General features: G+C 32.7%; 2 protein-coding genes across 3 annotated transcripts in view; both read right to left on the bottom strand.

The window, feature by feature from the left end:
• Nucleotides 1-760: 760 nt before the first annotated feature.
• LOC143923034 (acetylcholine receptor subunit alpha-like 1) lies at nt 761-8,650 on the bottom strand. Of its 2 annotated transcripts, XM_077446505.1 has the most exons (8): nt 8,591-8,650; nt 8,397-8,504; nt 3,907-4,121; nt 3,719-3,828; nt 2,237-2,462; nt 1,817-2,141; nt 1,291-1,454; nt 761-1,216 (listed from the first exon to the last, which is right to left on the bottom strand). In XM_077446505.1, coding segments are annotated over exons 1-8 (1,344 nt in total). In that variant the 5' UTR covers nt 8,592-8,650; the 3' UTR covers nt 761-1,021. The 2 variants fall into 2 exon arrangements, with proteins under 2 accessions (XP_077302631.1, XP_077302632.1); XM_077446506.1 differs by having other exon boundaries at nt 8,397-8,618.
• A 1,043-nt stretch (nt 8,651-9,693) lies between these two features.
• Nucleotides 9,694-26,363, bottom strand: part of LOC143909139 (DNA-binding protein D-ETS-6-like) — a 32,332-nt gene continuing 15,662 nt past the window's right edge. Inside the window, exons 4-5 of the mRNA XM_077427040.1 lie at nt 12,982-13,219; nt 9,694-12,069 (exon numbers count right to left, since the gene is read on the bottom strand). Of these exons, the coding sequence (XP_077283166.1) occupies nt 11,805-12,069; nt 12,982-13,219 (503 nt within the window). The 3' untranslated portion in view covers nt 9,694-11,804. The remainder of the gene's footprint in view (nt 12,070-12,981; nt 13,220-26,363) is intronic.

Raw genomic sequence — 26,363 nt, 5'->3', positions numbered from 1 at the left:
TTTGGGCCATTTTTATTTACAGAAACCATCGCGGGCATGCACACAATAACTCATGTAAGTTTCATCGCAATCGGTTGAATGGTATAGGAACGCATACGTGACAGACAGACAGACAAACATCGGTTTTTATATATATGTATAGAGATTGTATGTATTATTTTTGGTTAACTGTTTTATTTTGATTCTATATTTTAAATGGTGATTATCATCACCTTCTATTTTCATATCATTGTTTTTGCTTACAAAACCCGGTATGTACCTAAAAACAATTACAATTATAGTAAACATATGTACATATGAATAATAATTTTTTATTTTATTTTATTTTTTATACATATACATACACATAACCATAGTTGTTAATACCAAATTATGGTTTGTTTGAATATAATTGGAAAACGAAATGTCCTATATGTATAGTGGGAAATAAGTCAATAATTAAATTTAAAATATTTTATTTATACCGATTTCAGCTGTATTTCTTAATAATATTCGGATTATGAAATTTGATTATTATCATTGAACAATTCATACATATGCAATTTTTAGCTCTCATTTATAATTTTTATATTTTGGCGACTTCAAACATAAAATAGATATGGTAAAATAATTAATCCCATGATTCCCCTAATTCAAAGTTAACCAATAATGTACAAACATACATACATAACAGGTTTTGTAGAATCAATGACGATATAAACCTATTCAATGGAAAAAAAAGTTTTTAATGAGGTTGATTTGGGTTAAAATCAATACAATTGTATCCAAAGGATTTCGACCATTTATTAATTCATACATTGTAATAGAAAAAACATATAATAAATATTATTGAACACAAAAAGTCATAAGCTTATGTTTAAAACATTTCTTCTTTAAAAATATACAAAAATTGCAAATCAACATATGCTGAGCATTTTAAGAACATCTAAAAATATAACAAAAAGGACAAAAATTTATTTTCATGTATCTTAAGTATGTAGTGATTAGACTGTAAATAAATTACAAAATTATCATTTAAAGTTCAACAACTATAAACGATGGATACAATGACGAATATAATCAAAATTATTATGAAAACTATGCGATCAATGGCAGTGGCCAAAGCCAACCAATCCCTAGCTGGAGCCGGAGACCCTGACAGAATACGAGCGCCTTCTTCTGCTACACCAATCCCACTTCCACCTCCAATGGTATTCTGCAACTCTTCACTAGTAGACTATTAAACAAAATAAAATTTTAATACAACTAAATAATTAGATCTGAAATAACTTATAATATAAAGATACTAACATTTTCTTCAATTTTTGGCAGACGCAAACACTTTACGGCACGTGAACTCAATGCTCGTCTAATGTTCCATGGCAAAGCACGACGAGACAATACCATGTTGATTACAATAACTGACACCACTCCAGATAAACAAGTCAAATATAAACATATGCTGTAAAACATCACTATAACAAAAACATGATATTTAATAGAATGTCATTTAGGCTTGCAGATAATAATATTCGATTAAATATGTTCGAAATATTAGCATTCAGATTACTATATGATTTGTTGATCACATAAAAAAGTCACAATATTTGATGACCAGAATACTGAGTTTTTATTGTAAATAGCTCAATCTATTACAATTGCATGCTTTAAACAAAAATATACCTTTTAATTTAGACAATTTACATTGTGCTATCTCATAGCATTAACTTTCGCATATATTAAAACTGAATAATATATGAACATATGTATGCTTTCAATAATCCACCCTGCCAAATCAACATAATAGGGGATACGAGTATACTATTAGTTGTTTTACCTATATTTGGAGTATACATAGAAGCTGGTAGTCTATGCCCCAAGTAGAGAAGGGCTATCGAGAGAAGAGTCGGTGGAGCAGCAGCCAAAGGCAACCTTGGTGATGAAGGAGGAAGACAATGAGACAATAACGCCATTAAAGTAGACACCGCTGCTGGGGTACGCATAAGAGCAGATCGAAGACTTCCACCTCCACGTCGTCTCACATGCACCGCATAATCTACACTCACATAAGGTGCATCCGGACAGCATGAATAAAATTTCTCATAGCGCTGCTGAGAAATGTTTATCATTTCCCATTCCCCGCTTTCAATCAAATAATCATTCTGAAAACAATAAAATATACTTTTACGGCGTGACAAATGTGATACACATGTATATTTTCAATATTGGTCAAGTGCAAAGTGACAGGAGTTTTTACATTACTTTCCAAGTCGTAAAGATCGCTAGTCTCGATATTGATCTGAATACCGTCATATGTCCAAGAGCCGAATGTGAAATTGCATATTTGTTCATCTTGTGGCCAGCGTCTTAAATCCATAGTGCAAAATGATGTCAATTTAGCTGGTGGCACCCAAATTACACTACCATTTTCACTCACTATACAATGTGTATTTCCAAATTGATCCACTGTGTTTCCAGATGCACTAAATAATAATTGATATAAAATATATTTTGTCTTAAATTTTAATAAGAAATGTATTTTTTTCGGTAGTATTGCAGTTTGTAATACTAAAAAGACACTTTTCTATGATATATTCCGTACATTATAAACAAATGAAAGAACATTTAGTATAAGGTGACCATTTTACTTGTTTTAGATTAAGTGACAAAACCAGGACATTTTTTTCAAAAGAATGTTTCTAAATATTCATTATTTATTTAAAGTTATTAAAAAAACGTTCATGAACGTTTGTAAATCATGCATCAGGGTGCATATTTATGAAAATAAAAAAATCTATTTCAATATTTATAAACAGACCCAGCCCAAGGATTCTGCCAGGACAGATACTCAAAAAATCAATATTGTCCTGGTAAAACCAATGATGTCACTCCAATTTTGGAACAACGGGTTTCCAATTTTTTTACGTAATAGTGGCTTGGATGAAATTTCTTCTAATATACATATTATGTACTTGAATTTTTAATATTTCAAATGATTGTTTGTATAAATCCACTAGCTGTTAAATTTGAATTCACTAGTGTAAGTTGATAATTTTACGTTACTAATTTAAATTTTTGATAATCTTCAAGTACGTGTTCGCAGGCTTCCAAAGAGCTGGAAATTTTAAAATCTCAAAACTAAAGTAAAATGAAAGAAAATTAACTAAATAAAATCATACCATATATAATATAAAAGAACCTTTAAAAGCATAAAACCATGCATACTTCTATAAAATACTCAAAAACATTAATATTTTAAATTAATTAATGAATTGATTATTTTCTAATATTTAGATAATATATAATTTATGAATTATATTAATTACTATTTGGTGTAAATCTACATCTATTTTCTATCAAGCTTCTCTTTGTATATTACTAGGAAGGATAGTTTCGAGTAGAGACCGCAGACACATTTAGTTTTAAACAGTTAGTTTTGTTTGTGCATAACGGAAAAAAAGATATTTTCTCTTTACCTGCTATATGTAATATACTGTGACCTTTTTGAAGTAGTAATCGCCGAAAACAATTTAAAGATTTGAATAATTTTTGACAAAAATTATAAGAATTTTTAGATTTCTAACAACGGGTTTCCGGAAACTTTTGATGTTTAACAACGGGTTTCCGTAAAACCATGAAAACCATTAGGGTGACACCACTGGGTAAAACCAGTACAAATGGCCACCTTAATTTGGTACATAGTGATGATTAATGTAAAAATTTCCTCCTATGATAGTACCTATTGTATTGAACGATATCAGGTTGCCAGATTTCGTGATCTGCTACATGCAAATTGCGTAATCCACCAAACTCCGAAGAATTCCATTTTAATTTTTCGTCGTTCCATGCCTGTATAATAAATATAGATTTAAATAAAATAAAAGTGAATTAATTAAAATGAAACAAGTAGAAAGTAAAATAAATTACCAATTTAACCCAACCATGAACGGTCATAACACCTGACAAGTCGTCCAGATCAACATGATAAACGGAAAGTCCTAATGATACATTAGTGGTCAATTGATGATGAGATGGTCTTGCAAATTTATCGTAACCCACTAACAAAGTTCTTTTCAGAAAGTCAGTGTAAGTTGCATTCCATGGTGCTTTGGCTTTAGTCTCTTTTGCAGATCCACTGGGTGCTGAAGTATAATTAAAAAAAAACTAATTCTAATGTTTGAAATCATACGAAAATGACATTCTCCGCTATATGTCAAACAATTATCATGAATGACATTTTCGTTTATTTATTTGATCGCCTCAATATCTGAACAATGGTCGAAGACGTAATTCATTGAAATTTATAAAAGAAACCCAGATTTGATTGGATTTACTTCTGGCGTATAATGGCTCTCCCAATCATTCCGTAATAAATCTGGTTGAACACATATGTACGTGAGAGACAGGAAGACGACTATTGAAGGCGACAATTCTTAACCAAAATACAAAGACGTATCAACAACGATTATTGTAAGAAGTGAAGCTCAAGGATCCCGGGACAAATTTACAGATATTATGTCAGATTAAACAATATGACACATCGCTCTTCTTGGCCATGACTTGGATCTAACACCAACTTCTGGTATTATGTAAGTATTATATAATACATATGTAGTACATAAGTATTATATAATACATATGTACATACATACATATATGAACATATTCATATACATAAATATAGAAAAAAATATATAACATAGATAACATTTTATGAGTGATTAAAAAATATGTGATATGTCGCACGTGTACATATGTAATCGTGGGTTTGGTGCAAAAGATCGAAAAGAGCCAGACAGACTGAACCACAGATTAACTGGATGACTGCTTTAAACGCAATTCTCGACTTCACGAATGATAGATTGCACATCAGATGACGAGTAACCTTTCGATGTGCACAGATGCAATTATTAAAATTGAGTTGGATCTTTCTGGCGAGTTTAATAAGGCAAAATTCGGAACTAAAGTATCAGAAGCACAGAACGTATACAGGGTAGGTATGTCGGGACTTCGGGTAGATTTCGCTTAGTGTAAGTGCGAGCAGTGCGCACGCATAAGATACACGTTTTGTTAATCTGTGGTTCAGTCTGTCTGGCGCTTGTCGATCGTTTGCACTGCATCGGTAATCGTACTCTTTATAATTTAAAAGTCTTCGAAAAAATTTCATACATTTTTAGATTATTTAACCTTTAATTATAATATAGTGTGTTTTAATTTAAATGTAAAATTATTGTTTATATTTGCACAAAAATATCAGTACTCGTATTTAAACACGGAAAATATTGATTCAAATTTATAAACATATTTATTATTATGTATATACATATACATATATCAATTAAACTAAAAAATAGAAAGTATGAAAGTCTGTATTACAAAGTGTATATGAGATAGTGTGAATAAAGTAGTAACTGTTATAACCAAGCTTCGGCGCTACCCTGCACCCCATTGTTCATTCCTTTGGTAAACCTTTTTTTTGCTCTCTAGCTTTGTAGTTTGCCCTTTCCTGGAAAAGTACGGCCCCGCGCCTATGTATAGTTATAACTAGTCACCGGAGTCTGAGGGGGCCGTGTATTGTTCAAAGGTTGTAAATGCATTGTTAAAGGTTTGCCGAACAATGGATAGCACTGTGACTATCCTACCTCTAGTTATAATATCGAACACCCATTTATACTGAGAGTTGCAAAGGGGGCGGTAGAAAGCCACGTATGAATATCTAGCTGTCATCGCCTTGATCTGACACCGATTCCGATGTACATTTTAATGAGTTCGTTACTGATTAAACTCCACTAGCTTCATATCGGATTCATTATTTTAATTCAATGTTAGCTATGTCGTATGTAGTATGTCGGTAAAATATCAAAGATATCTAAAGAGTGGAAATTAGTGGTTCAAAATCAGATCACAAATTTTTGACGAATAGAATGAAACAAAAATAAATAACAAATGAGTTGCAAATTATGCAACTGTGCGTTTTTAAGTTCTGCTTCAGACTTGGGCACAATGCGACAGAAACTTCTGTTAACCTTCAAAAAGCCTCAGTGACAAAAACGTCACCGTGTAAAACGATAATGGCGTAAAAATATACCTTAACTTATATTGATGACCAAAATGAGCAATATGGCAAAGTATGAATACGATCGGATAAGAGATAAGAGATATAAAAAAAGTCCTCTTAATTGTAATAGTAAGTGAAACGTAAAGGAGGTTTGTAAAAAGAGACAGTGTTTCGTCAAAAGCTCAAGTTTTCAGGCGGTTTAAAGCATTCTTGAAAGGCCGAGACTCGATTGAAGATGAACCTCGCAGAATGAGCAAATCCAAGATCAAAAGTGTTCCGATTAGCTTTTTTAATAGCGAATGGATCCCCCATAAGGAATCTGTTCCTCAATACCAAACGGTATACCAGCATATTTTTAACAAAAAGTTCTTGAAATACTTCGAAAATAGATCATTCGATTCAGGCCAAACATCGAGAACTTTTGACTTTTTCCTTTTCCCCAAGATTGAAAATTCACCTCAAAGGACACTATTTTGGGATATTGGGAAACGTTGAAAGTGTCGTAGCCGAACCAGCTGAAAGCGATTATAGAAGTATCTGAGTTCTAGCACTGCTATGAAGAGTGTGAAAACCGTCTTGAGTGTTGTGTGACTTCCTTAAATAACTGCTTTGAAGGAAACTAAGTGGAATTGTAATTTCAAATAAATATAAAAACTAAAAATCTTTTTCATTAATTAATTTACACACATTTATAATACGTATATGTATGTACATATATAGATATTTTTATCACATTTACTGAAAAAAAAATCGCGTAAATGGCATGAACCTAATTAAACATAAAATATACAGGAATTTCAGAGTTATTCTCGTGCATCTGCAGTTCTTGATAATATAGTAGCTGTTCTGCCAACAGCATACTGATATTCACTATCTGCAATAACTTTTGACGGAAGTGGAAATATATGCGTGTGTATGAATGGGGATTTTTATTTATTCTAATGTGGTTTAATTGATTAGATCAGAATATACATATGTACATTTGTATACAAGTGTCAGCATGGGCGTAAGATTAATGGCATTTTTTTACATGTGTGATATTTTATATATGTATGTATGTATACATATGTATTTATGTATCGTGGTCATGTCGTATCCTAATAAACCCGATTTACATACGAAATTGTAGGATTCACTTGTGCGAAATCATTGTAATCATTTTTTCAATGTATCAAACATGATGCTAACAAATTAGATAATAACGAGTATAAAACGAATAAACAAGCGTTTTATGTATGTACATTAGCATTGGGAGAAGTTCAAAGAACCTATATTATTTTTCACAATAGCATAATAGTTGTAGCTTTGAGTTTATAAATATATACACATACTTCCTTACATGTGTAATTATACAAAATTATATTTTTATGATAAAATCTTTCCTTTCCAGTAAAAAAATATTTCCGGTTCGATTCTAGGATCTTGTTAAATGTGCCGTAAGTTTTTAAAGATATATGTAGTATATATTATAGATATATGTAGCATGTATACAATATATACTACATACGCATGTATATATATTTAACCTCGTAAATCCAAAATGATGTACATCTTTGTATATCAACTCATAATGAACCGCCTGAATTTTCCGAAAATTTTCTGAGGAAAAATTTCGAAAATGGTAAAAGTAGCAGGTTTTGTAAATCAAACATATATAACTCCTAAACCTTTCATTCAATTAAATTGACAAATAGAGTACAGCTTATTTATAGTTGTCTTCGACCGTATGATTTATCAGATCAGTATTTCTCACACTATGATAATTGCTGTATTTAAGTTTGTATAAAATTTATATATATTTCAATATCTGAAGATATAAAATCTTTTCTTAATATTATTATTTTGGAATATTATCGATCAATTTCTAAGAAAAAAAATCAAGCTTACACCATCGATATATATATATATATATATTTTTTTTTTAATTTTTCATTGATATTTTGGATAAAAATATGCTAGTATGGTATATATGAAATTTTAAACTAAATCTTTTAAATAATACTTTTGTATGAAGTTTGGAGAATTTAAAAACACACGCTGGACTGACAACCTTTGAATAAAGTTTTATTAAAACTCAGCGTATGTTTTGACGGCCCATAGTGAGTTAATAAATGAGCTTGAAATTCGATTTTCTCATTATATTTCAACAAAAGTGGATTTACGAGGCTTAAAAATCAGTGTAACGGTATGTGGATGTATGAATGAAAAATTTATTGTACATATAGCATACATATGTATGTATATAGCATTAGCATCTATTCATAAGAACTATTCTCGACGTTCAAATTTAAATTTCACTAATGGTATTAATCAATTATCAAGCAATATCTAATGACCATTCAATTAGTTAACTACTCACGTGATGGATCTGAAAAAGCAAGAGCTGGTATAGGAACAGGAGCTAGAAAAATTGTCGCCAGCAGAATCGCCGCAACTGCCACCATCTTGCTGGATGGCGAAGTTGTCACTGGACAATAGTAAAACACACTGGTCACCTTATCACAGCATCCTATTTGTACTATTATCCTATTGAAAGACGTCACGGCTACCCACTTTCAATTACACACACTGATTTTGTCAATGACTTCGCACATTCATTTGAAACGAGAGTTCTACGCACCCCAAATACAAAAATGGATAAAACTTCTAAAACGATACTTATAAATATAATCTTATTTTAGTATGTATATTATATGTATTATATATAGCTGTATGTATTATACCTATGTATAATATATAGCTGTCTTTGAAATTGTGATAACATTAAAAACTAACAATAAACACAACCGTTAAAGCTTGTAACTGGGGCACAATTAAACGCAATGCTAACTAGAACAAGTGGGCGCAATGATTAAATAGTTTTATCATTTTTCACTGGGAAAACGTTCAATCTCATAATTATTTATAAGTTTGATAATACAAATAGGGCAGTACATAATTATAATAATTATTACATATATTTGTCAAAATTGTTTAATAGAAACAAATTAAATTCAATCATCAAAACTGCTTCAAATTCGTGACAATTTGTATGGTCGTAAATTGAAACAAAGCCTCATAATTTGCGGTAGGAAGTGCATTAAGGCCAGTACGGCTCTGCTTTACAAATAAGACACTCGCCATTGTGCCCTGCTCTTATTTATTTCAACCCATTTCGACCTCTGGTCAACAGCATCCCTGCTGTGGGGATTACTCCATTTAACCTTATCGCTGCCCACCCTCACTTGTTGGAAAATCACCCCGGCTTTCCACGGGTCTTTTGGACCATCGCATCCGTATGCTCTGCGTGCCGGCCCTATCTGCCCCTCAAATCTATGGAAAAAAAACTGCAAGAGCTAATATATTTTTCTTTGGATAAGGCGTAATCTTATGGCAAAAGCTGGGGAAACAATTACGACTTATATTGGAAGTATGTGATAATAGTGATGGCATGATAAACTATCGACATCCAATTAAATACATAGTTACGTGCTATATGGTTCTAAAATTATCAATTAATTATAGGAATAAAAATACTGTTATTTTACATGACAAATCATAGTTAATCAAAAATAATAATAAATGATTAATTCAAATGTTTTCTATCTAATTTAATTTTCTCAACACACATACGCCAACAAAAAAAAAATAACACGTTAAGCATTAAAATAAAATTACATGAAAATTAACGATTTATTCAACAAAACATAGATACATTTTTAATACGTTTAAATATACAAAAAATGAGTACATATTCTCCGTTTCCATGTCTGCTTATGCTATTCTATTATTTATCTAAATAATTTAAAGTTTAAGTCATCTAAAAATAAATTAAAATAAACACGTGTACTGTCGCAATATCTTAAACATAATCATTATTCGATTAAATTGAAACATTTGATAAAAAGGAACGATACATCAGTTACGAGCTGCTCTCTTAAAATATACAAAATTGATAAAACCTAAACAAAAAAAATAACTATACCATCGTAACAAATTTTAAAAATAAACTATCAACTTTAATATAAAACTTAAGATACTACTTTACAAATAAACGAGGAATGAATTAAAACGAATCGATTCAATAAAAACTACATTACATACATACATACATACATACAATAACTATGAGTATTCAAAACATATAAAAAAATATGAAAAATTAAAGATAAAATTATTAGCCTATGTATATTACAATACGTAACGTTTATCACCGATTATCGGTAAGTTATCGTGAACGAAGTCTTCATTTACGTATAATAAGGAATGGAGTTGATCTTCGCCATCACAATATCGTCAAAATTCACCAGGCCCAATCTTAGATGACAATCATATGTATGGTAAACCGAACTCACTCCATGAACTGATTGATATTCAAACCCAAAACGCTGAAATGGCTTTTGTACATAATACAAACAATGTCATCATATAAACGGCAATCAGTAGACTGATTTAGACGAAACCATCGCGATGATACGGTAGTATTTAATGCTAGTATATACAGCTGTAGTGAGATAAATTGAATAAACTGCCTTAACCATTATCATAAATAGGCCCTTTAAAGGACGCCGTCAACTTTAGAATTGCGTTACTGTGAATTAATAGATATGAGTCTAGAATCGCGTCGCAAAACATAATAGTGAAGATCGTTTTACCCGCAGCATTTCAAGCGTCAAAAGGACGCAGCGTCTCAAGCATCAAGAAACGCAGCATCTGAAGCGTCAAAAAGATGCAGCATCCCAAACGTCAAAAAGACGCAGCGTCAAAATGACGCAGCGTCTCAAGCGTCAAAAGGACGCAATATCTCAAGCGCCAAAAGAACACAGCGTCTCAACTTATGACGCAGCGTCATAAGTAGTGGCCGGATAGACAGCGCGCCGTTTATTGTTCAATTGTTGTAAATGCTATTGTTCAATTGTTGTAAAAGGTTCGTCCAACCTTTTTTTTGTACTCTAGCTTTGTAAATAGAGCCAAGCCGCCCCGATTTCTGGAAAAAGCACGGTGTCTATCCGCAGTCTAGTCATAAGCGTCAAAAGGACGCAGCATTTCAAGCGCCAAACGGATACAGCGTCTCAAACGTCAAGAAGACAGCGTCAAAAGGACACAGCGTCACAAGCGTCAAAAGGATACTTGTGTGAACCCAACTTAACAAATTTGTTTACCATATGTTTGTTTACAGTCAAACCTGCAAATCTTTTAGGTCAGCCTCAAATTATCCTGATTACTAAGTATTTCAACGTTACGATCGGGTTTGCCTGGTTATCATCATGACGGCCTTCAAAACACGTGGCATTTGAAAGATTCAAATAAAACATGTGCCGTCGATAAAGCTCATACTTATGACTATTAAGTAATTAAAAAATGAAACCTTGGAGCTTTCATCTGACGCATAAATTGCGACAAAATGCATGCATAATTCTATTATATCACTACCATACGTACACTATAAATAAAATTACTTAATTTTTGAAGTATTTCGAAATTTTAATATATCGACACTTTTCAGGAACATTATTTTTACTTTGTAACTGTCCTCTTCCTTAGTTTTTTTTTTTGGCACTTAATTTCCACTCAATAAATACACGTTCAGAGTATATTGTGTAAACAATAAGAATGCATTAACGAGAACAATTTAATAATGGATGTAAATATGTGCAGGAAATTCAAAAAGTGTAATTTGTGAGTAATTTCAGTGTCTGTATGGGAATAAGTGGATTCGGGACAAGTCCAGCAAGCGACCCGGTCTGTGAAGAAACGCGGCCAGGGGCGTCTCGTCGCGGGTCCGCAGTCAGTTGTAGGGTCCACCGTGCGAGGGAAATGTGCCAGTCGGGGGATAGGGCCAGTATGGGGGCGGCAGCAGGGGCGCGGTCCCTGGGGGCGGCAAAGCTAGCAGCGCCTCGGCGCCGCCCCCTGCGCCCCCAGCACTGCCCCCTGACCCACCCGCGCCCCCAGCCGCTTGTGCTTGACACGCCACCATCAATCCGTGAAAGTCAAACTTGTACGCGTACCTCTTCCCATGGACTTTACTCATTATATTCTTGTCATAATAATACCTATAGACAAAGTCATTATCATTAGTTTTGACTTATATAATTCAAATCAGTAGCAAACATAGTATTTAATTTATTATAAATACATACATATATTATTATATAAATCAGAGTTTCCCAAATTTACAAATTGGTCGTACCCTTTTAGAGTAATAGATTTTATCAGTACCTACACCATCAATTGTGACAAAAATAACAATGTACATATTATATATGTATTGTGTAACTTTTAGATAGCATTCCCAACTAAAATTATTATTAAGATTATTCGGCAATATCTGAACACCGATGAAAAAAGGATTTCATTCAGCATTTAAAAGTATTATTTGAGTCAGTAAAGTTTGTGTGTACCTTCTAAAATAATTTTGTAAACTTTCCAGTCAAGTGTTTTTTATAGTTAACAACACGTCCCTTGTAAAGTTTGGATTTTCCTTATTTATGAAGACATGAAATATAAAATAAAATCAGTCGATTCGTTTCAAATTAATTAATTTCTCAAAATTTTGAAATGTGTTTTTTAGTAGTAGACGATGTCAATGTCAGTAATAGACCTTCAAAATGATCGCGTACTACAGTTTGGGAAACAATGATTTATGAATTATATTAATTATAAATATACAATACGCAATATGATTTATGAATTATGTTAATTATAAATATACAATAAAGAAAATACAAAGATCATGAATTTATACATACAAAGAAAATAGGTAAAATATGATGAATTTATTAAATAAATATAATAGAAATATTAAAAAAAAAACTCATGAGAACTAGAACTTTCTAAATTCTTATTATTAAACTACTCATATTTTTATTATAACGATGGGCTTAGTCATTTTAAAGTTGGCTATTTTCATAAAGTTGGCTATTTTCATTCAAATTTAATAAAAAAACTAATATTCATAGACTCACCTAAGTGCTCTACTAAGTTTATCGTAGTTCATATTTGGTTTGGCTTTCCTCTCTCCCCATCGACGCGCTACTTCATCGGGATCGGCCAATCTGAACTCGCCGTCGGAACCTTCCCAAGCGATGCAGCCTCCATTCGAAGAATCTGCTAGAAGTTCCAGTAAAAACTGCCAGAGCTGAATTTGACCAGAACCCTGGGCTACCAAACGGTGCGATGCCGCGTTCAAAACTTGATACGGATCTGCAATAAAAACATTTAAAAATAGCACCATTTTTTTTAAATCATCAATCAACCTTGAAAAGATAAAAATTATATTCGATTTAAATCATTGCCAAATCCATTATTCGATTTTACTTCTCACATAGGTACAACTATTAAATATGTAGGTCTATTTATAAATTACACGAGACACAACCCATTGGAGATTGGAAGATAATTACCGACCTTTTTGAAAGGTTTCCTTATTCACATAATTAAATGGTGAAGCATGTGTTCCAATAACGGTTTCAACTACCTACATACATACATACATATGTATGTACATATGTATATCAGTGGTTCTACAAACATGACTGAAAGTTAAATAATAATCAAATACGGAAGTCAAAAGTGATCTATGTGTATATATTGTACATAGTTACTATTTTCAAAATAAAACATTACTGTTATAAACCACATGTTTACTATTATATATAGGTATATATTTTTATCCCAATGACTAGGCAGAAAATTTGTTCGAATTCAGTGAATAATTTTCGAAGAATTCGAAGCATCTCAAATGCTGACTAAATAAGAACACGCATCTCGAAATTGAAACCTGTAATTGTGTCTACCGATTCGAAGTTACCGTCCGCGAAACAATCCGGTAAATTGTTGGTCCGCATTCCAACAACCATAAACGGTTCCCGACTTTTACATTCCTTCGGTTATATTCACTGTTGGGTCGTTGAATGAATCGAAAGCGATTTTTTTTCTACTTTTGAATTGTGAATTAAGATTAAAAAGTACCGTAAAAGTGATGTGAAGGTGCGTGCAAGCGGCGCGCGGCCAGCCAGAGCCGCCCGCTGTGGTCGGCGCCCAGCTGCATGCCGCCCTGCCGCCTCACATCCCGCACGCCCCTGCACTTCACTACACCACACTAGTGTCTATCTACGTACACTTCAATACATTCATTTCAATTCAAATCACCACTTAAATTTTTTGAAGAAATATAGCATAAAAACTGGGAGTTCTAGAATTTGTTGCTAAATGAAATTTTAACTCCAAATTTGAAATCCAATTTAATACTTTGATGTGAAATGAATTTTTAAGTAATCTTCAAACTATACATATGTACTGCCCTTTAAGCTTCTGGAAATAATTTCTAATAATTAAAAATACGTTAACTTGTGATACATACATATGCGCAACACAACTTTAAGATTACTCCACACAAGAAGATTACCTACACTAGTATTGCATAAATGAAAATCACGCACAAAAAAACCAACAGTACATAAAAATAAAAGTACATAAAATACTAATGTAAGCAAACCTTTTGTGTTGAATAATTCAAACACTGTGCGATACGATAAAAAAACTAACAAAATACTATAATACATAAGCGTTTGGAAAATGCATTTTTGCCACTTTTTCGTCTGAAACACTACTTGATCATTCAATAGACTATAATATTAACATCATATGTATATTTGCTATGATAAACGGATTATTTTGAAATATCTGGCGCTCGAGTTCTCGTTAGTACAATATTTCGCGTGGTTATTTTTAGATTGATGGAGTTTTTGGGTACCAGATGTTCCGTGAGCGAAATTTTAGTGACGTGCACGAGATCGCTTTTTGCGGAATAATCACCGAACCGTTAGTAATATATATTATATTATTAGATCAAATCTTTCCGATTTTGAAACTAAGTCACGTATAGATATTTAAAATTAAAAATGTATTACTTTCAATTTAATTTTAATTGTTCTTCCAAATTGTTTTCTCAACTTTTATTCTTAAGTGATAAACGATATAAAAGTTAAATTTTACGATCTGATTTCTTAGAAGGATTCTGCGGTCACACTTAACCACTGACCAATTTTGACATAACCACGGGACACCAACACCGGTAAATAAATAAAGTGTAGCGTTAAAGGTACACTTTTTTTTTTGGATTTTTAATCATCTATTACTTTGCGTAAATTGATGACAGGAAGTCGAAAAAATTTAGACGCAACGCTTTGCGGTTGCAATGTAAAAATAAAAACACCATTCTATTGGTCGGCGGAACATCAATCATTCACCGGATTTTCCCAATACTTTTCCTGAACGATGCGAATTATAAAAGCGGCGGCATCCTTCATAGCATTCTCGGAAATGAATTTTAAACACCTCGATTCAATCGATAAATTAAATTTAACTGTCATAAACGAAATGATTCGATGTGAAAACAAATTAAATGCGGTGGGACGGTGCGTCTGTGGGGGATTTGGAAACTTTTGTGAAGACTGCGCGAACTTTGGAAAAGTTTCTGTGAGATGTACGTGAGAAGGACAAGATGCGCGGCAAGTGTTTCCGGCTTTTCCGGTTCGGACGCGTCCGGCTGTCACAGCCACGTCCGGTGGGGCACTGGGGTTGCGGAGACCGCGCCCCGGCGCGCGCCCCCAACTCACTAGCCTCCCACACTCCCCCCCACCTAACACCCACCCTTAAACACCTATTAAATCACCAACGTACCCATCTTAATAATTGACCATCAAATGGTTGATCACAAACATGTCAAATAGCATAAGTGAAGCTATTTTTAAAAACACAATTGTAACTTTTATGTCGTCCTAGATGCAAAAAATGCTCTGTCCTATCAAATAATGATAACATTACATGTCATGCTTATATATTACTAGTGGTTTTCGCTCGGTATTTGTAATATAAAAAGCTCAAACATGGCTAATTTAATATGTAGTGAACATTAATTTGTTTTTTTATTAAATTTATTTGAATTTGGAACTGAAAAATGAATCCAGATCCGGAACTAAAAAAAGTATCGGGATCCGGAATTGTAACAGGAATCCGGAACAGGAACTGAAAACGGAATCGAAATTGAAATCGATATATGTACATAAAATTGTTACAAAAATCTAAAAATAATCCATAGATGTCTCTATGATTATTATTTCTGATTAATTGTTATATGCTATATATTCTGATTGTATATGCATTACTGTATTTCTGATTTCTGATTGTTTATGTATTCTGTATTTCGTTAACGTACACCCGTCGCATTGGAGCAAATCTGTGATGACGAGTGTATATTGATTTGTAACAATAAAAAAATAAAATAAAATATGTAGTCATGATAGGAAATTAATTTTTTTCGATAACGTCACGGATTTTACGAACCAAAACTTACATACATACAAAGTCTCTTTCGAAATCATATATTTGAGTTCATTATATGAGTCGCTATACTTGAGAGTGGTACGAGTCCAATTTTCCGTTCCAAAAACACTGTTTGACTTAATTTTACAAATTGTCATCATTTCTTTTAATTCGATTTGTCCAGAATCTCGGAAAAGCATTCTTAAGGCCACCGGTATTTTTAAATATTGTTAAACGCAAAACATTGTATTTAATGTTTTGCGAAATATTTCTCGAAATGAAGAGAAGTGGACTTATGCCACTTTCAAATATAACGGTTCGAATAGTGATTACATTAACTGTCGATCACCTTGATTACAAAAGTTTTCATAATAATGATCACATTAAGTGTAAATTACAAGCTTTGGACATTAGTATTATGTATTGATTCGTTTAAATGCGCCGTTATATTTGAAAGTGGTGAAAGTCCAATGTTCAGTTCCAAAATCAATATTTCTATTTGACTTAATTCACAAATTGTTATCACTTCTTTTAATTCCATATTTCCAGAATCTCAGTAAAGGAGAAAAAACGTATTACAGGCCACCAGTATTTTTAAATATCGTTTAAATATATCTCGAAATGAAGAAAGATTTATGACAATTTCAAATATAACGGCTCATATGATGATCACTTTAAATAGTGGATCACGTTAATTGTTGATCTTCGTGACTTTTTTCACATTTAAGTATCGATGGCAGTTTAAATTGCATTGTGTATGAAATTGAGCAATTACATACTTTGAGTGTTGATCAAATTTCAGGTAGATTACAAATAGTGCTACAAAGGATTAAAACATGATCATCAAATAACTCGTAAAATTCGATTCTAAATATCGTAGAAGCTAAACTTACTAAATACTTAACCACTAATTAAGTATTTGTTTAGACAGTGGAGAGATCATGGACATCCTAACTAAAATTTGAAAGATTTATTTGATTTTGTATATTATATAAAGGGCTGTTGACAAAATCTGGTTAAATTATGAAATTCAAATCGACTGTTTCTTGAGTTTTCTGGTTTCTATCATTTTTTAAACGTTTCCATATATGTACATATATACATATGTATATAATTAATTGGTACCATAAAATTCAAACTTACCCGCCAAAATCCATTCCCATATTCAAGAAAACCAATATACATAAAAACCGTTCACAAGACAAATTCACTGCATGGAAAATCGCACAAATGGTTAATACGAAGAAATCTGATACTCTCGGAATCGATTGCAATTAAAATAGGTACATACATACTATTTCAATAAAGATTCATCTTGAAAAGATACTGCGATTGATAATTTGAAAAAATTGGTTATGCTGTTCGGTATCATTGATGCAAACAAAAAGATATTAACTGCATGTTCGATGGAGGACAGAAAAGATTGAAAGAATATCATACAATATTAAATTCGTATTACTCATCGATGAGAAAACAATGCAAAATAATAAATATGCAAACACTTTCTATCTAGTATGTAAGTTTGTAAATGAGCATACATACATATGTATGTATGCTAAAACTAAACATACATAAACTTTTATTACCCACTTATTTTAATTTTTAAAATTTAGACATCACATCACAGCATATATTATACATACACTACATATTGTAATTTTCGGTACACGGGTGTTAAAATATCAGCTATCAGCATATTAGAAGATTAATGTTATTAATTTAGGACCACCCACATAAGTATTACATATGTTTATAATATTTTCTCTATATTATTACTTAAGCTACTCAAACTTGTTCCTCATTACTTAAGGTGCTTTAATGTTTTTTTCATTTACTTCGAATTACATTTTATTTTAGTTAATTTTAAGAACATAAATCAATAACGGATGTAAAGAATTTTGAATATGACCGTCTTAATCATATTTTTTTGTATACTTTGTAGTAAATTTAGGATTGTAGGTACCAAAATGATTCATATAATCATTTATATATACATACATTTCAATATTTATAAAGGACATATGAAATAAGGATGGATTGAATTTTAAATAAAGATCGTTTTTAAATCCAAAATGCCACTTTGCCTGAAGAAAAATATATTCGATCGATGTATTTTGCCAGTGATAACGTATGTATGCCATGCCATATAGATATGACACTTGGGCATTGAACATTAAAATGTTACACAAAATCCAATGCATGCAAAAAAGTATAGAGCGCTGTGTGCTCGGTATAACTGGGAGAGATATATGTATATATGAAGTATGACAAGGGTAGTTGGTATAGTGGAGAGAGTGAAGAGATTGAACTGGCAATAGCCGCTAGACATAGTGGACAAGAGATGTGCTGAAATGGTACCCGACAGAATGTAAAAGGGAGAAAGGAAGATCGCAAGGAATTAAAAAAAATTAAAAAAAATGTTGCGGAAAACAGAGACGAATGGAAGAGTGTTTTAGAGGACTTCGAGCTGGAGCAAAAATCGCGAATTTTGGATTTTCATCGATGGGCCTTGAAGAAAACTTTAATCGCATCATTGGAATATAAAATAAAATAAATCATTGATTTGAAACAAAAATCACGCTGTGTATGGGGACTCTCAAGCGAAACAACGACATTGAATTTTTGTTCATCAGTTAAAACTTATCATAATCGACCCAAATAAACTTTAATAGGTGAATTTATTTTAATATTATTATTCTTCTATATTCTGGAAAAAGAGATGAAAACGATAAATCGATTAGTTGGAAGCACAGGACATTTTTCTAAATCAATGATTTTTTTATTAAACGTTCCCTTGATACGATGAAAGTTTTCCACAAGCTCCATGAAAATATAAAATTCCCGTTTTTCGCTCCGGCCTAATGTATATGTACATATGTATATAAATGTACGTACATTCATATAGGATGAGCAGAGCATATTTTAATATGCTCGTCACCTCTAATTTCTAAATCAAGTTAGCAGATAATCAGATACTAATATTGACAATAGAATAAACCCGACAAAGACCACACACGACACACTTAAAACAAGTTTTAGCACCGCCATTTTTTTTCGTCGATACACGAATAAACATAAAATAGCAGGCAGCGGTGAATTTAACGATCACAATTCTGAAACTATGTATGTAGCTCTCGAGTTTACACAAGTATAGGGTGGGTGCATAATAAACGTTTTCGTTTATTATTCGTTACAAGTCATTAAAGGGCGACAGTCATCTGTCACTCGCGTAAGCCGTCTTCCGCGGCTTTCGACGCGGGGGTGAGTCGAAGGGGAGAGAGACGGCCGTGATCCCGGGGGCGCAGACCCCCCGTGGGGCGCCGCCCTCGACGTCCGCATTATCATTTTATTACTTCCACAGGATTATCATATTTGGCTCGTATATTTTGGAGAGCGCCACTGTCGCGGCTTTTCGCTACAGCGCAGTGACACTCACCCCCCAGCCTCCCACAAGCTCCCAAAAACTGAATAAGCGAACGCTACGGCTTATCCTCCCACTATTCCCGTCCAATCGCACCACGACGTCATTCACTTTTCCATTCTCATAAAATGAAAAATATGTCTATAAAATTCCGAGGGAAAATATTTTCAAACGTTCGGTCGGTGTGAAAATTGTATATAGTAGTTCATCGGACGGGTATTTAAATTGAAACGATCTATTAAATTTTATTCGTATGCAAATGATGAAGTGTTTAATATTGACGTCGCGTGTCGTCCTCATCAGTAAAACAATATGGCTACCACCCGCAGAGAGCTAATCTGTCGAAGGGCGAAGGGCCTGAATGACGCCGAATAGACGCCGAGTAGATAAGTACGTCAACTTGTTAATAAATTTTCTAAAAATATATATTAAAGATATGTAGATACATATACAAACAAATACATACATAAGTTGCTTACATAAAAACATTATATACCTATACATTTGTACTACATTGAAAATCAACAATATTTTCATTACTGTCAAGACAAAATCGAATTCACTAAATCATATTAAATTGATGAATGTTTTGAACTTTTTCATTCATTTGTGAGTAACACTCATAGTATATATTAATAATATAATTAGTCAGAATATATTATCCGACCCGTAATTTAGCTTCCATCAAACGTTTTCTTATGGTTTGCGAAAGAAAAATTAAATTTCATACCCTTTTCACTTCTCCAGCTAGCTCATAAGGTCCGTTTTCAAAAAATTAAAATATGCACCTATTTGAAAAAAACCAATAAATTAACGGAAACGATAGAAACTACATATGTACATATATTCTTCTCTTGAAACAGTGATTTGCATTAAATGAACGATTTTGTATTTATTAAATAAGAAACCCAAGAGAGAAAGTAGGATTAGCAATGGAGGAATTCCTAGTTAGATGCGATGCAAGTACTAGGTAGTGACTGATTTAAATATTCGAGTATTTTCGGTCAAAAGCATTTTTTACAAGTGGCCTAATACATTAGTCCACCGCTGTATGCACGAACGTATGAGCTGAAACCTATGATTTTAAAATGGCGGAAGTCAAGTTTTCAGTTGCAAAACACTATTTCTGTTTGACTTAATTCACTTCTTTTAATTCGACATGTCGAGAATCTTGGAAAAGCAGAATAAACGTATTACAGGCCACCAATATTTTTAAATATTGTTAAACGCAAAAAACATTATATTTAATGTTTTACGAAATATATCTCAAAATGTGGATTCTTCTATAAAAAGCCTCTTTAAAATATATCAGCTCATATGAAAAAAAATTCCAATTGAAAAATTATGTTTATTAAATTTTTATTTTTATTTTATTACATTTTATACCAGGAATGCCTTACAGGTAAGCCCCAATGCGCCTTCCTGGCCAATTTACAAACAATACAGCATTTTTATTATACAAGTTGCTGAATTACAAGACACTGAAAACTCGCAAATTAACGAGACATCTATGAATTGTATATAAATTTTAATGCACATTAATCATACTCAAATAGTGGTGACATAGTAGCTAGGAAGGTTTTTAGCCAATTTTAATCGGGAACCGTTTCAACAATGAAATCAGAGAAAATCGGCAAACTCTGAAAGGAATCGATCGACCTGGAGTCACAAATATCAGCAGCACTACAGATATATATAAAATTCTTTTCAATCGAGGTTAGCTCATGGGATCGAACCCGGTGCCTCTCGGTGTTAGGCAGAAGCTTAACGACCGAGCTATGCTGCTAGCTAATATCATAATGTTAAATTACAGAAAACACAAATATCGGAAGGCAAAGATCGAAAATCGAAAGATCTTAAGTCGAAAGATCAAAAAAAATGGTGCATGGTAAACGGTACATACTCACTTAATTTGCGCGAGCAGGATACAACAGGAACAAGAGGAACATGCTTTTCCTCCCGTATTCTGCGTGCGCATATTAATACGGGAGGAAAGCCTGTTCCTCTTGTTCTTGTTGTATTCTGCTCGCGCAAATTAAGTGAGTATGTACCGTTTACCATGCACCATTTTTTTTGATTTTTCGACTTAAGATCTTTCGATTTTCGATCTTTGCCTTCCGATATTTGCGTTTTCTGTAATTTAACATTCTGTCTCGTCATGGGGACCGAATCAATATACATACATACCAATATACTCACTGACTCCACAATATCCTTATCTTAGAATTTTATATATATATATTTTTTAAATCGATTATACTGTTTTCCCACTCACCAAATATTGTCAGTATTGCATTAAAAAAGCAATGGAACGTAACCGATTTTTAAATTTTTTATATATGAAATAAATAGATTTTTTTTTAATCAATTATATTTGTCGTATAAATGTATTATACATACGTAGATCACTAAATGCTAAGAAAAATTTCAACATTTATGTACATATATATGTATGTATAATAAAATCTGACTGAGATCAAAGATTATTACGCGATACTAAAATGCCCTGTATAAATGTATACATAGATGTCCTTTAACTTTACCTACATTTTCAACTTTAATTTATTAACGTACATTTTCGCGCTAATAGAACCAATAAATTAGACACAATGAACACTCAACCAATAGGCGATGAAGGGGCGGTGCTCAGAGGTAACACCTTTTTCTCCGTCTCTTTTTACACCATATAGGCATCTCGCTCGTCTGGTTTTCCAAGGAGGAGCTTGCGAAAATTCTCAGAGGTGAATGTGATTCTCAGAATAGCTTAAGAAAGGCTGTCTGTCAATTCAACGGCTATTTTTAAATATTGCAAGCAAAACAAAGTCATACACAACGTACAATTGGAACTTGCAATGACATTAAACAAAATTTTCTTTTAAAACATATTATTATTACGTATTTAAAATAAATATAATACAAATAATTAAAAAAAAAAATCGCGTAGTTGATTCAATTGATTCTAATCTAATACACACTTCACTTCAGAGTAAAATGTGGTTTTCTCGCTGAATAATTTTCCAGACTTTAGACCGCAATACGTTGTTGAACTTTCAAAAGCGAGGGTTGAAAAATAATGAGTCAATTTGAAGTCGACACGTTAAGACTTGCAATCTCACCCCGTGACCGTTGCTACGATACGTCTCCAGCACTTAAAGGGTTGTTCAACTTTACCGAACAGTACATCTCCATTGTCTACAATGTATATTCAAGTCAACTTTGTACATTCGTGACAATGTCAATGCACAATACATAGTCCAGTGTGCGTTCAGCGATAGATTAAATCAATTACAATAGACACTCTGAAGCCCGTAGTAAACCGCTGTTGATAGCCCCTGAAACGACAGCCTCTTCCGCCGGAAGTTAGGCATCGGAAAAGCGTCGCTTCGTCTCATTCGCACTCGCACTACCCCTACAGGATACTACCCCGCCGGAAGTAGGGAATAATTCAACGGGGAGAAGCTTCAACTGTCTACCTTTATTTACGGACACCGAAAACCCTTCCAGCAGGCAGTAAGCAAGATCTATGCACAGTGTAAATGAAAAACTAAAAATATTTTTTGATATTCACGATTCATATATCATGTTTATATTTTAGGTACATATAACGACACGCCAAGTAATATTTTATCTAAGTAACTTTAAATTATTTTCACAAGTGAGTCGTTATAATTAAAAGTGTGATAAGTCCATTTTTCTTCAAATATCTAGCAAAGTATTAAATATAATGTTTTGCGTTTTACAATGTTTGAAAATACTGGTGTCCTGTAATACGTTTTTCTGCTAGTCCAATATTCTGGATAACAATTTGTGGATTAAGTCAAACATAAATAGTGTTTTTGGAACTGAAAATTGGACTTCCACCACTTTTAAATATAACGGCTCATATTTAGGTGTAAATATTAACTCTTTATGGTCCGTCAGAATTTTCCGAAAACTCTATGTTAGTCCACGTATTGTGACATTAAAAATAATGTCACAATACGCGGACTCACATAGAGAGTTTTCGGAAAATTCTGACGGTCCATAATCAGTTAATATTTACACCTAAATATATATATATATATATATATATATATATATATATATATATATATATATATATATATATATATATATATATATATATATATATATATATATATATATATATATATATATATATATATATATATATATATATATATATATATATATATATATATATATATATATATATATTTAATTTCAATCATGGTTAAAGCTTTCTTGCTCTTTGAAAAAATAATGTCACATTAGATTTAATACTATATCATCGATTGAATGCGTTTACAATGCTGTTTTAATTGTACATGTGTAGAGAAGGGTATATGAAAGCTCTGAATTTTGGCTTTTGAAGTGATGATTGTAAAACGTTGTTTTTAACAATTTCTCTTTAGAATGAAACAAAGCTTTCATATACTCTTCACTGCATACAAATAAAATTTAAAACAGCTTTGAAAATATATTCAATCGATTAAATAGTATTAAATTTAATGTGACATTATTTTTTCAAAGAGCAAGAAAGCTTTTACCAAACTTGAGATTAAAACGGTTGCCAGGTACCTATTCAAATATATGTAATAACATCCAAATGCAATAAGGTGGTCACTTATTAAAATAATCACTACCATATTCGGAGCGTTATATAACGGTAAAAAAAAAATGAATGTTTACACCTCCACGATTCGAGTTCCGGATTCCTATGTGCAAATACCTCCGCACCACCGCGAAGAATGTGAATCATCCCAAAGGTATTTATCGGCACGAGATTCTCATGCTCTCACGTCGACTGAACTCCACTGTGATCTGCAAGAATCCGGTTTTCTAGATCGCTATCCCACCATAGTGCATAATTGGAAGGTACCTATAAACGAAAAAATAAACACAAAAGCTCGCTTATTGCCAATCGCATATTTGACCCTCTTTCACTATTCGAGAGTTATAAAATTGATCCCATACATTCTTTCCCCGTCGATATGTAAATGTGATAATTAAGCAATAATATTATGCCGCCCACTTCTTGACCGGCATTATAGTGAGGTGAAACTGCTCAGCTCTTATCTCCTGATTTAGCACCCTTGCATCGCGCCCTTTGATTCCGTAAGGTCGGACCTTTCGCCCGGGCAATTGAATAAATGGTAACAATCCCCGATCTCGTTGTGATAGCCCTAAATTGTTTTATTATCCCGAGGGAAAGCCACCGAGAAGCCATAGGGGAGACGGGGTGGTCCATTCGAACAGACACAATATCAAACCAGTACCAATATCATCAGATCGTTTTTCTCTCAGTTGAACGATTTCGTGTAATTAAATTCACATACAAACTTTTCCACGCTTCAGTTCAAAAATAACAATAAATATTTTAAATTACTTCAACACATCTTATATATTTAATTTAATCAATTCTCAATACATATGAACTTTTTACACATTTTTACTATCTACCATTTTTAGGAAATAACCGATTTAACCTAAAGTACAGCTACATTAAACCTCAATAAAAGAGTATCCAGAAAACATATAAAGATGTACGTACATACAAACATATATACATATGCCTGGAATAAATAAGAAGAAAAGATTGAAAGAAGAATTTGTAAGTGTGAAGAATAATCATGAAAACGGGTATAGCGAAGTGTTTAAACGTGACATATAGTTAGACCAGTGGTTTTCAACCCTCAAGCCGTGGACCAGTGCCGGTCATATTTTTATTGTGCTGTGAAATTTTAAGCCTCCATACAAATTGGAGACAAAAATCTTTTTAACCTTCTAGCAAGAACAATTAATTGTCAGGAGTGATAAATATAGTGACGGAGTATATAAAAGAAAGTGCTCTAGTTTTATTTAAAACTGATGTAGACGAACTCAAAAAATATCAAGCGATCCAAATAAAGTATCATCATCATCTAAAGCCGCTCACCATCCACTGCCGGATGAAGGCCTCTCCAGCACGCTTCCACTCGTCTTTTTTTTGCGCAACTGTCATCCATCTCACCCCACACATTTTCCTAATTTTGTCTACCCATCTTCGCTGCGATCTTCTTTTTACCCTTTTGCACTCTCTTTGGTACCATTCTAGTACTTCTTATGTTCACCTTTCGTCCATTATTCTAGCTAAGTGACCCACCCATTGCCATTTCAATCTCTTCACTCTATTCACTATATCTACTACTCTTGTCATACTTCTCACCCACGTATTCCGTTTCCTGTCTTTCCTCGCTATGTCAAGCATACAGCGTTCCATACTTCTTTAAATGCATTGAACTTTGTGTAGCATCTTGGCGTTCAATTTCCAAGTTTCACATCCATACGTTATCGCTGACAAAACGCATTGATCGAAGATCTTATTCTTCAGGTTGAGTGGCATTTTTGATTTCAAAATAACATTCATTCGTACAAATGCACTCCATATTTGATTTGCTAATTTAGAAAATAAAATATATGAAGACAAATTGTATATATTAATTACAAAAAGGCTAAGCTGATTCGATATTAATACTATTTCATACTTGAAAAAGGACCGCGTTTCGCATATAGTGCAAATATATGAAAAAATCAGCAGAGCAAACAAGAGGGTATGAG

Source organism: Arctopsyche grandis, chromosome 3 (assembly GCF_051622035.1).
Source record: "Arctopsyche grandis isolate Sample6627 chromosome 3, ASM5162203v2, whole genome shotgun sequence".
NCBI lineage: Eukaryota > Metazoa > Arthropoda > Insecta > Trichoptera > Hydropsychidae > Arctopsyche > Arctopsyche grandis.
Note: the sequence above shows the minus strand (reverse complement) of the source record. Positions and strands in the feature narration are given on the sequence as shown.

Bases quoted from the DNA above. Each gene is read 5' to 3' on its own strand.
- LOC143923034 (XM_077446505.1), bottom strand. The intron at 1,455-1,816 runs GTAAAACAACTA...TTTTTGTTATAG, and splicing joins TATGTATACTCCAAATATAG to TGATGTTTTACAGCATATGT. The intron at 1,217-1,290 runs GTTAGTATCTTT...TTTGTTTAATAG, and splicing joins TGCCAAAAATTGAAGAAAAT to TCTACTAGTGAAGAGTTGCA.